The sequence below is a fragment of the Bufo bufo genome, chromosome 10, assembly GCF_905171765.1.
Source record: "Bufo bufo chromosome 10, aBufBuf1.1, whole genome shotgun sequence".
Taxonomy (NCBI): Eukaryota; Metazoa; Chordata; class Amphibia; order Anura; family Bufonidae; genus Bufo; species Bufo bufo.
In genome coordinates this window covers 35201440-35213823 of record NC_053398.1, presented here as the reverse complement: position 1 = coordinate 35213823, position 12384 = coordinate 35201440, and the positions used below count along the sequence as shown (strand labels likewise).

The 12384-nt window shown below is 45.0% G+C and overlaps 1 protein-coding gene across 1 annotated transcript; it reads right to left on the bottom strand.

Moving 5' to 3' along the window:
* Positions 1–3143: 3143 nt before the first annotated feature.
* TMEM138 (transmembrane protein 138) lies at positions 3144–11363 on the bottom strand. Its single transcript, XM_040409554.1, has 5 exons — positions 11256–11363; positions 6862–6995; positions 5788–5959; positions 5628–5703; positions 3144–3527 (listed from the first exon to the last, which is right to left on the bottom strand). The coding sequence occupies exons 2-5, from the start codon at positions 6987–6989 to the stop codon at positions 3415–3417; spliced, it is 489 nt and encodes a 162-aa protein (XP_040265488.1). The 5' UTR covers positions 6990–6995; positions 11256–11363; the 3' UTR covers positions 3144–3414.
* Between the last annotated feature and the right edge of the window lie 1021 nt (positions 11364–12384).

Genomic DNA, 12384 nt, shown 5'->3' with positions numbered 1-12384 from the left:
GGGGAAGTATCAGTTCTAAAACTGATAAGAACAGACACTACAATTCAGGTCTGCTAAAAAGTGATAACCTGAAAACGTTTTGATCTACTGCTGGAATCTTGGATCCACCTTACCCTCCGATAAAAGGGCTTCTCCTGGGCACGCTCCTTATTCTGCCGACTCTCCTTTCACCGAAAAGCAGCAGGGATTAAATCTGCTTAAGGGCTCATTCAGACGACCGTCTATTTGTGTCCACGTCTTGCAGAACGGATGCGGACTTATTCATTTCAATGGGGCTGCAGAAGATGCGGACAGGCATCCGTACTTCCATTCCGTTGCCCCGCAAAAAAGATACAACATGTCCTATTCTTGTCCGCAATATATCATGTTGTTTTGCGCATCCGCAATTTGCGGACTGCAAAAATGGATACAGTCATCTGAATGAGCCCTAAGACTATATTTTTTTGCACTGGTCTTCAGCGCTCCTGACCTTTCCGTGCACCATTAGCCAACCATGCACTCACACACTCCCTTCTACGCAGGATGGCTGCCATATGTAACTGTATACTCAACTGACCTGTTCAACCGTGTCATAGCTGTCCAGCAGAAAGAGCCCTTTATGAGGTCTTCTTCACCCCTGGCTGCGGAGGTTCTTCACTGGGACATGCAGTGTTCTGTCTATTCAAAAACGTGCACAGGCCCCGGACTAGCTGCCAAATGAGGGAAAGTGTTGCAGGTAGTTTCCAACTCGATATCTCCACTCTGGGGAAGTCCTATACCTTGCGGGGGTGCAGACAACAGCACTTGACAATATCCCGACACCTCATGGCGCAAAACAACCACAAAAAGGATATAGTGATTCTTTCTTTATTGGTGACCTCTATGACAACACGTTTCGGGAGTGCAAAACCCCTTCATTGAGTCTTCTAGGTGCAGACGAGCAGAGTGCCGATCAGGGTCAGGACCGTGATGCAAGCGGGAGACTCTCTCCTGACTCTGCTCGTTTGCACCTATTTTTGGTTCACGGCCGATCCGCATTTTTTGCGGATAGCACGCGGACCCATTCATTTCTATGGCGCTGATAAAAAATGTGGACAGCACACAGATGTCATCCGTATGCTGTCCGCATCCACGTGGCCGTATGTTCGTCTGCAAAAAATAAAAAATAACACGCCCTATAGGCATTTTTAAAATAGGGCGTGATGCGCGGATCGGGAAAATATGGGACGCATGTGGCCGGTATCTGCATTTTGAGGATCCACAGTTTGGGGATTGCACACGACCATAAGTAAATTCTACTCTCAAAAGACAATTAAAATCACATAATACTTCTAAAGGGTAGTGTGTCATACATACCCCTATACGTAAGGTGCACCTCTGAGAAGGCGTTAATATAACGCATATATGCCTCCCTACCACACAATAAGGCCTCCTGCACACGACCGTATGGCTTTTTCAGTGTTTTGCGGTCCGTTTTTCACGGATCCATTGTTCCGTTTTTTGTTTCCGTTGTGTTTTCGTTTCTGTTCTGTTTTTCCGTATGGCATATACAGTATACAGTAATTACATAGATAAAATTGGGCTGGGCATAACATTTTCAATAGATGGTTCTGCAAAAAACGGAACGGAAACTGAAGACATACGGATGCATTTCCGTATGTGTTCCGTTTTTTTTGCGGACCCATTGACTTGAATGGAGCCACGGAACGTGATTTGCGGGCAATAATAGGACATGTTCTATCTTTAAACGGAACGGAAAAACAGAAACGGAATGCATACGGAGTACATTCAGTTTTTTTTTTTTTTTAAATGAATGGTTCCGTATACGGAACACAAAAAACGGGGAAAAAAAAACGGTCGTGTGCAGGAGGCCTAATAACGCATCCAGATAGAAATGCGAGATGGCTGCAAAACTCGGCATGCAGTTATGTCTCAGGCAGATTAGGCTGGGTCTTGCCATAACATGTAGTGAAAGTGCTTCCGCCACTTCCCTATAAGAAAAATCTCTCAGAGGCTACTTTTGGGTGGTGTGCGATCAATGTCTCTATGACAAAAACACATTTTACTTCTCTCAGTTCAATGATGATCCCTGTTTTCAATGGGAGGCAGCACTGCAGTAGGCTGAAGCCGCGACCGTGCCAACAGCCACCGCGACTGTCCACTTGTGGCTTAGCTCCATTCAATGGAGCTAAGCTGCGAGCGGATCAGTGGCATCTAAAGTGAATAACCATGGCAGAACCTGCAGCGGTATCTGCTGCAGTATGTGCTGTCAAAATCCGCCATGTGAATGGGCCCTAACAAAAATGCAATGTGTAAACCTGGCCCATGTGCGCTGACCCTCCTCTTTATTCCTTACTTACCAATGTCTCTGGATACTTCACCCACTGAATGGATTTGCTAATTAACGTGTATAAAGGTGTTGGAATACTACCTGCACGATTACCATGCAACACAAGCCTTGTAACGATTGCCACATGGGATTTTTTGGGGCAGTTCAGTAGTTGCAGTAACACTCATGGGAATGGTATTTAGGGAACCTTATAAAAAGCTTATTTTAAAAAATGTTTTTCAACTTTTTTATACTGATGACGTATCCTTAAGATTTCAGTATCCATCAGTACCTGATTGGCGTGGGTCCAACACCCAGGACCACCGCTGAACAGCTATTTGAGGAGACCACGGTACCCCAGTGAGCGCCGCTGCCTCCTCACTGTTTACCAAGCACAGCGCCATACATTGTATAGTGGTTGTGCTTGGTATCGCAGCTCAGCCCCATTCACTTGAAAGGCACTGAGCTGCGTCTAGGCCACGTGACCGACGAATGTGACATCACTGGCCTAGGGTAAGCTGCGAGAAGGCCGGTGTCTTCTCAGACAGCTGACTTGCCAGGTGTCGGATCCTCACAATCAGACACTGATGGCCTATCCAGAGGAATGAATGGAGCGACAGCTCGCATTTCCGACCAGCTGGTCCGTCCATTTCAGGTGGGCTCCATGGGGAAGGCCCCCCTTCCTTGTGATCGTGGGGGTCCCAGTGGTAGAACCCCCAAACAATCTGTTATCACCTATCCTGTGGATAGCGGATAACTTTCTCTAACCTGAATGCCCCTTTAAATTTCCACTCCTAAGACTAGTGTACGAAAAGATTTTTGAAATATTTTTTTTAATTAAAATAAACTATGAAACATCAAAAACTAGAGGAGGTTTCATTACATCTGGGCACACATCTCACTTATTGAAAAATGAATAGCTCTGAAAATACTGGACGAATAATTTACAAAAACGGTGTTCTCCGGGCTGAAAGACGTCGCTGTAAGGCAAGAACGTATTAAACATAGTTGTCAGACAATCCTCTCACAACATTAGGATCAATTGTTCTGTTCTTCAGGGGTTCCAAAAACATTTTGTGCTTGGTCCCAAATGACCATTGATTCAGTTAACCTCGTACTCGGGCAAACTCGTTGCGCAACCACAAAGAGTCATGGTAGTAGCGGGAATCTCCCAGACTTAAAGCGGTCCTTTTGTAGAAGTAAAAATACAGCACAGCCACTGTCAGTATAGAAAAAAAACATGGTTACGAGAAGCAGAACGATCAGACTGCAAAGACTTGAAACTCTAAATTGTGTATTTGCCCTAAAAAGGTCTTGTGTTGTAGGTTAAGGTACTTTCACACTAGCGTTTTTCTTTTCCGGCATAGAGTTCCGTCCTAGGGGCTCAATACCGGAAAAGAACTGATCAGTTTTATCCCCATGCATTCTGAATGGAGAGCAATCCGTTCAGGATGTCTTCAGTTCAGTCTTTTTGACTGTTCAGGACGGAGATAATACCGCAGCATGCTACGGTTTTATCTCCGGCCAAAAAAACGGAACACTTGCCTGAATGATGGATCTGGCATTTTTTTCCATAGGAATGTATTAGTGCCGGATTCGGCATTCAAAATACCGGAATGCCGGATCCGTCCTTCTGGTCTGCGCATGCGCAGACTGAAAAAAAAAAAAAAAAAAAAAGGTGAAAAAAAAATGCTGGATCCGTTTTTCCGGATGACACCGGAAAGACGGATCTGGCATTTCAATGCATTTGTAAGACGGATCAGGATCCTGATCAGTCTTACAAATGCCATCAGTTGGCATACGTTTTGACGGATCCGGCAGGCAGTTTCCGGCAGAGGAAATGCTTGCCGGATCACTCTGCCGCAAGTGTGAAAGTAGCCTTATCTTCCAAAGAGGCGTCTCTCTCATCTTCTACAAAGACATCATCAAACAAAATGACTCAAAAGGGGCACATTTCATTTCATGTTTTTACATTGTGCAAATTGTGGATCCGCAAAACACAGATACCGCCACATGTTGCGGAACGGAAGTCCCCTAATAGAACAGTTCTATCCTTGTCTGTAATGCGGACAATGATAGGACATGTTCTATTTTTTCTGGAACCGCCATGTGGACATAGAGTCATTTCCAAAAAAAAAAAAAAAAGCGCAACAGACACGGACAAAGCATATGTTTGTGTGCATGAGCCCTAAAAAACACGATTTAAACAATAGGTCATTCTCTGACGACACATTTCCTTTTAGAGCTAGAAGCTCCGTGTCCGTTGTTCCGTTTTCCGTGATTTTCTGCGGACCCATTGACTTTCAATGGTCCGTTGAAAACTCGGTGAAATGCACCGTTTGTCATCTGCGTCCGTGTTTCCAGTCCGTCAAAACAATATGACCTGTCCTATTTTTTTCACGGACAACGGTTCGCGGACCCATTCAAGTCAATGGGTCCGTGAAAAAACATGGAGGCACACAATATTGTCATCTGCGTCCGTGATCCGTGTCCGTTTTTTTCCTATCATTTTCAAGGCAAACTTGTCTTAGATTTTTTTTTCACTTTTCATGTCTGGTGATCCTCCAAAAATCAAGGAAGACACACGGAAACAAAAACGGAAACGGATCACGGAACCCCGTTTTGCAGACCGTGAAAAAATACTGTCGTGTGCATGAGGCCTAACTCCCCTGGGGGAGAGGGGTGGGGATAAGAACCGATCCGTGAGTTGTTATTGCAGACATATATTCGGCTACTTTCACACTTGCGTTGTGGTTTCAGTTAAGTCCTCATGCATTCTGAATGGACAGAGATCCGTTCAGGATGCATTAGGATGTCTTCCGTTCCGGCAGCATTCCGTTTTGTGACCGGACATAAAACCTCTGGTCCTAAATGTAAGTCAATGGTGATGGATCAGTTTTTTTTTTTTTTTTTTTTAGGAGCCTAAAAAAAAAAAAAACGGATACGTCACCCATTGACTTTCAATGTACTTAGTGACGGATCCGTTTTGATTTCACACAACCGCATCCTGATGTGCAAAATCAAAACAGATCCGTTTAATTCCGGTATAGAGATCCTCCGCCGGGTCTCAATATCGGAATTAGCAACGCCCGTGTAAAAGAGGCCTTAGTTGTCAACCAGTTTTCTCAGACGTAGATATTACAAAAGAAACATCTAAATTATTTTTAGCAACCTGACAGACGAGGACAGGTCTGGGACCTTTCTAATCATTGATAACTAGGGGTTTACTTATTTGGCTCTGGAACCAAGAAAGCAAAAAAAAAACAAAAACAAAAAAAAAAATGCGCGTGTAAGAGATGTCACAAGCAGAAAGACATACCGACTCTCTGCAGAACAAACAGCGCCTGCAATCCATCCGACCACACAAAGATATTTACAGCTTTCCACCGCAGATTCTAAGAAAAAAAAAAAAAAAGTTGAAAAGAGACAATACAGACCAGGACGGAAGATGACACTGCATGGAATAGATCTAGACTTACCATCAGCCATACGTGTAGCGACACACTCAGGGTTAAATGCAGAGCGCAGAATATAACGGTGACTTGGAAGCGCTGGCAGAGAAGGCCCAGCAGCCCGGCTTGGAACACAAATGTATTAAACAGCATAAGAAACAGGACAATGACTGCAAATAACGTGCCGACATCCTGCAATCTGAAAAAGAGAAGAGAACGCTGCTCAATATGGAAGGACGATGCTTAGCAGATGTGTGTGTAATGTGTGTTCCGGATCTATTACTTGCATCTGTCAGCAGATTTGTCCCTATGACTGTGGCTGACCTGTTACATGTGTACTTGGCAGCTGAAGACATCTGTGTTGGTCCCATAGTCAAAGGTGCCTGCATTGCTGAGAAAAATAAGGTTTTAATATATGCAAATTAGCCTCTAGGAGCAACGGGGGCGTTACCATTACACCTAGAGGCTCTGCTCTCTCTGCAACTGCCACGTCCTCTGCGCTTTGTTTGTCAGGGCCAGGCTTCATGATGTTTTCACTGCCCGTTCCTGTCGATCAAAGTGCAGAGGGAGCAGCAGTTGCAGAGAGAGCAGAGCCTCTAGGTGTAATGGCAACGCCCCCATTGCTCCTAGAAGCTCATTTGCATATCATTTTTCTCAGCAATGCGGCCACATATGAACATGGGACCAACAGAGATGTCTTCAGCTGCCAAGCGCACATGTAACAGGTCAGCCAGTGTCATAGGGACAAAACTGCTGACAGAGGCCCTTTAAATGACCCGAACTCAGTGTCATAGATCCCTTTGATGCCATGAGTTCAGGTCAGTTAAAGGGGCTGTTTGGTTTTCTCCTGAAACTCTACAAGTCTGCGCTGCCGCTCTGCTTCTCCCGGTGGGGCTCTGTTTACCTGGCTGCAGTGGTAATGTCACATCGACAATACATGACTGCTGCAGCCAATCAGATGCCTCAGAGCTGCACTGAGGAGAAAACGGAACAATCCTTTTAAACCCATGCAGATGGAAAAATAGACTGATGTGAAGGGAGAGCCCCGGGACATAATGCTTCTGTCTGAACCAGCAAAACCTATTAAAACAATTCACTTACATGAAAAGCACCAGCTGGATCACCGGCGCTGATCGCAGGAGCTCCGAAAATGAATTCACAAACAAATCATATATCAGAAGCAGGAACTGTAGAGTGAGGACCAGGCTGTAATTCCCCGGCTGCAGCATCCTCTCCTGACACACACAGCGGCACAGATACATTAATAAGGACAGGAAATGTAAAGAAACACTCTAGGTAAAACATATATGACTGCTATAGGGTCTGGGTGGGGAGGAGCATGACACAAGGATTTCAAGAACAACAAAGCAACTTTGCCCCGGGCCCTGTACTAGGCACAACAAAGCATAGAAGTAGTGCCAGGGGCTTTCCGAACTTTGCATAAGTACAGGCAACTATAAGAAACTGTTACAGTGGTGACCCGTGCCTGGAAACTCTGATAACATATATTACAAAGTTTCTTATATTCACCAGTACTACTGATTTATGAAAAGTTTGTTCATTAAATACACAGACCACTGAAGCTGGCCATGGACAAAAACCTTTCGTCCCGATGTGCATTTATTGACAGGGTTCCAAAAAAAAAAAAAAAAACATTGCCCAAAAATCTGCAGAAACGAGTGAATTGTGGAAGCTCAGATGACAGGTGTGACCAGAGTGAGCGTTCACAATAAAGATTATTGTTGGCCGGCAATACAGCCCCTCGTATGAACAAGCGTCCGTCCGTCGCCTGTAATGGAAATGTATGAGAGCGGGAAAAAGAAACGATCGCATGAACGAAAGATCACACAATGGGGGAGATTTTGGTGTAAAGTAGAACTAGCTTAGTTGTCCATATTACCCAATCAGATTCCACCTTTCTGAAAAATGAAAGGTGGAATCTGATTGCTTGCTATGGGCAACTTAGGGTACCTTCACACTTGCGTTAAACTTTTCCGGTATTGAGTTCCGTCCTAGGGGCTTAATACCGGGCAAAAACGGATAGGTTTTGTCCCCGTGCATTCTAAATGGAGAGCAATCCGTTCAGGATGCATCGGGATGTCTTCAGTTCAGTCACTGTACGGTTTTTGGACCAGAATGCCGGCATTATTTTCCATTGAAATGCATTAATGCCGGATCTGGAAAGACGGATCCGGTTTAGCGGGGTTTCACATAACTTCTCCCACAGGGTTACCCAATTTAACATACTATATCTCGACTATACTATTCCCCTAAAGTCTTGATGAAATTTTATAAGTCCAGAGAATTTAACTGTAAAAAATGTGGGCAGATAAGGCATGGACGATGTCCACATACTTTGGACATGTATAGGGATCCAAGATTTCTGGCGGAAGGTAAACGAAACAATAGAGGCATATCATAGGTTTAGAGTCCCGGTAGAGTTTGAAATATGCATTTTTTGGAGCGATGGATGGGGTAGAGAACTCAAATCATCGAGAGATAGCAGTTAAACTACTATTCCAGGCCAGGAAGTGTATAATTGGACACTGGGGTAGTAGTGTGTCACCAACGGTTAAGGAATGGGAGAACCTTGCCAGGGTCTCGATAGTCAGAGAGAAATTCCATTTGGTATCGACAAAGAAAAAAATTCTGATTAATTACTAGATTGTGGCCGAAGTGGTTGAATTGATTGAGAATCGAGGGATATCTGGGAGGGGATGGGGAGAGGAAAGGTGGAGGTCCCTTTTCTTTTTCTTTTTACTTTTATTTTTCTTCTTACCCCTGGGAAGGGAGCAACAGGCATCGGGGTAAAATTGGGTGGGTTATATGTAAACTGTATTTATGCTGTTTTACACTGTAAAAAGAATACTGTGAAGTTGTAATGGATTTTTAAATAATAATAAAGATTAAGTTTAAAAAAAAAAAAAAAAAAAAAAAAAAAAAAAAAGTGAAACAGATAAATACCGGATCCGTTTTTCTGGATGACAACCGGAGAGAAGGATCTGGTATTGCAACCCATTTGTGAGACGGATCCACATCCGGATCCGTCTACAAATGCTGTCCGTTTGCATACAGATTGCCGGAATCCAACAACGCAAGTGTGAAAGTACCCCAAGATGGTTTTTCTTTACACCAGTTTTAATAACTCTCCCCCATTGTGTGATCATTTATTCATGCGACCGTCTATTTTTCCCGCTCTCATACGTTCCGATAACTAACGACGGACACCCGTTCCTACGAGGGGCTCCCAATATCTGTTACATATAGGCACAAATAAACGAGCGCTGATCAACTTACCATGCAATCAGTCGATCAGAGCTCGCTACAAGCAACTTACCTGCACATGCAAATGGCCCTGAACCTCTCTAGAGTAGCACACTGGGTAGATCAGTGACCAGTAACCTCCAGCTGTTGTGAAACTACAACTCCCAGCATGCAAACATGCTTGGGCTGTTCTTCTAACTCCCACAGAAGTAAATAAAGCATTCTGGGAGTTGTAGTTTCTGAACAGCTGGAGTGCCGAAGGTGGCCGATCCCTGGCCTAGAAAGTGTGCATGCTGGGAACTGTAGTCTCTGACCCCAGCTCTGTAACCTCATTTCTGACTCTGGGGGGTCATTTATTTAGACCGTCATTTTTGGTGGTCTTTTTACTACCATTTTTTAATGGTGTTGCTGCTGGCAGAAGCCCCTAATCTATGATGGGGCGTGTACCCCACACTTCCTTGTGTTGAATGCGACGTAAAAAGGCCTGTGTGACAAAAATACCCAGCGGGCATCTAAAAAGTCTCAAAAAAGGGGCCATGTGACAATTTTAGGGCGTAAAATTATTTTAAAAACCGAAAAACAGTAAATGACCCCCCTCTCACTGGAAAATAGGTGTGGATCCCCCCTATAAGTGCAACTTCTAGGTTAGAGGGGTCTGCCTAATTAGGGGAAGAGCTGTCGGTACAGCTGGCTGCATGTGGTCATGTCCACAAACAGCAATCCATGACCTTTTGCGGTAAAATCTTGCAGCCACCGTAAAGAGGGGGGGGGGGGGGGTGAATGCACGTGGGACACTGCCTTTTTGGGGCAGACCCCTGTAAATAAGACCAATCTATATATATATAAAAAGGTAACTTTTCATTAGTTTGAACTGAATGTCATCACTAGTGATGAGCGGAGTTCTAGAAAATTAGATTCGGCTGCTTCGCCGAATTCCATTAAGAAATTTGCTTAGTGACGAATTACTTCCTCACAGAGCGCGTTTCTTTGTATTTAGGGGGCGCAATGGCAGGGAACAGCGATCGCGTGACAAACACCCGTCATTGAACCCCTCAGATGCCGCGTTCATAGCCGATTGCGGCATCTGAGGCTACCATTTAGGTCTTTCAAAGGTTAATCAGCGTAAAAAAAACAAAAAAAAAACAAAAAAAAAAAACACCTTATCCATTTGCGCGCGAAGAGGCCACCGCGGCCATCTTGATTGAAGACACCGTGCAAAATCTCGTGCTGTGACACGATGACTTCCTCACACTTGCCGGCGTGGTGACCTTATACGTCACTGCGTGCGAGATTTTGCACGGTATCTTAAATCAAGATGGCCGCGACGGTCTGTTTGCGCACAAATGGATATGTTTTTTTTGTTTTGTTTTTTTACTGCCATTTCAGGGAAAATTGATTCCTTACCACGAAGCACAAGGAAATTTGGCTTCTTAGGGTATGTTCACACTAGCGTTTTTCTTTTCCGGCACAGAGTTCCGTCCTAGGGGCTCAATACCGGAAAAGAACGGATCAGTTTTATCCCCATGCATTCTGAATGGAGAGCAATACGTTCAGGATGCATCAGGATTGTCTTCAGTTCAGTCACTGAACGGCATTTTGGACGGAGGAAATATTGCAGCATGCTGCGGTATTATCTTCGTCCAAAATTCCGGATCAGTTGCCGGATCCGGCATTAATTTACATTGAAATGTATTAGTTTAAAATACCGCAATACTGGATCCGTCCTTCCGGTCTGCGCACGTGCAGAACAGTAAAAATGTGAAAGAACATATATAACAGATCAGTTTCTCTGGATGACCTCCGGAGAGACGGATCCGTTCTTGCAATGTGTTTGTGAGACGGATCCGTCTACGAATGCTGTCCGTTTGCCGGATCACTGCCGAGAATCAAACTGTTCCTGAAATTTGGATCGAAGTCAATTGGTTTGACTTCAGTTCGCTCAAGACAAGTCATAACAATTGTATTTGTGCAGTGACCCAAGGGAGGAATTCCAGGTAGCTGTAGCTTGCAGGGTGCATAGTACTACAAGTCCCAGCAGGCTGACATGTTCTAATACAGACGGGACATGCTGTCACTTGTAGTCCCACACTCAGATTGCTGCCTCTGCTCTATAGGAATGTCAGTGGTAACTGAAGGAGTAGGTGTAATGGAGGTAACGAGAAACAGAGGGGCTCCGACGGCCACTAGGACGGAGCAGGGCACAGAACCATACATGCAGGAGGATTACTTACACAAGTCCGACGGCCCGCTCTATCTACAGCGCCGCCGCCATGATCCTAGAGTGCTCGCTGCCATGACAACCGTGATCTGCCAGCGCTGGACGATATACAGGCCACGTGACTATTCATCTACTAATAGGGAAGGGCTACGGTGTGACGTTCAGAAGGAAGACGGACATTTTGGATATGGGAACTCCTTCCACTACTGTAGTAGGTTGGCCACTGGCTTCACCCCAGAAAGTCGGACCTCATAAGCCACGCCCATCTAAACGGAGCCACGCCCCCATCACGGGCCCTATTATTATTATTATTATTTTTTTATTTTTTTTTGTTGGGGGGGGGGGGGGGGGGGAGAATTTATGGAGGGGCCGGTTGGTGTACTGGAGCCAGCCAGTCCCCCCTTCACAGTAGTTGTTAACCCCTTTCAGCAGCCCCCTATTCACAGTATTTATTAAGCCCTCAGCAGTCCCTTCACTGAAGTGGGGGCTGCTGAAAGGGGTTAATAAATACTGTGAATGGGGGGCTGCTGAAAGGGGTTAATAACTACTGTGAATGGGGGGCTGCTGAAAGGGGTTAATAAATACTGTGAATGGGGGACGGCTGAAAGGGGTTAATAAATACTGTGAATGGGGGACGGCTGAAAGGGGTTAATAAATACTCTGAACGGGGGGCTGCTGAACGGTTAATAACTACTGTGAATGGGGGGGCTGCTGAAAGGGGTTAATAAATACTGTGAATGGGGGGCTGCTGAAAGGGGTTAATAAATACTGTGAAGGGGGGCTTTGGAAGGGGTTAATAAATACTGTGAATGGGGGGCTGCTGAAAGGGGTTAATAAATACTGTGAAGGGGGGCTTTGGAAGGGGTTAATAAATACTGTGAATGGGGGGCTGCTGAAAGGGGTTATTAACTACTGTGAAGTGGGGGCTGCTGAAAGGGGTTAATAAATACTGTGAATGGGGGGCTGCTGAAAGGGGTTAATAAATACTGTGAATGGGGGGGCTGCTGAAAGGGGTTAATAAATACTGTGAAGGGGGGCTTTGGAAGGGGTTAATAAATACTGTGAATGGGGGGCTGCTGAAAGGGGTTAATAAATACTGTGAATGGGGGGCTGCTGAAAGGGGTTAATAAATACTGTGAAGG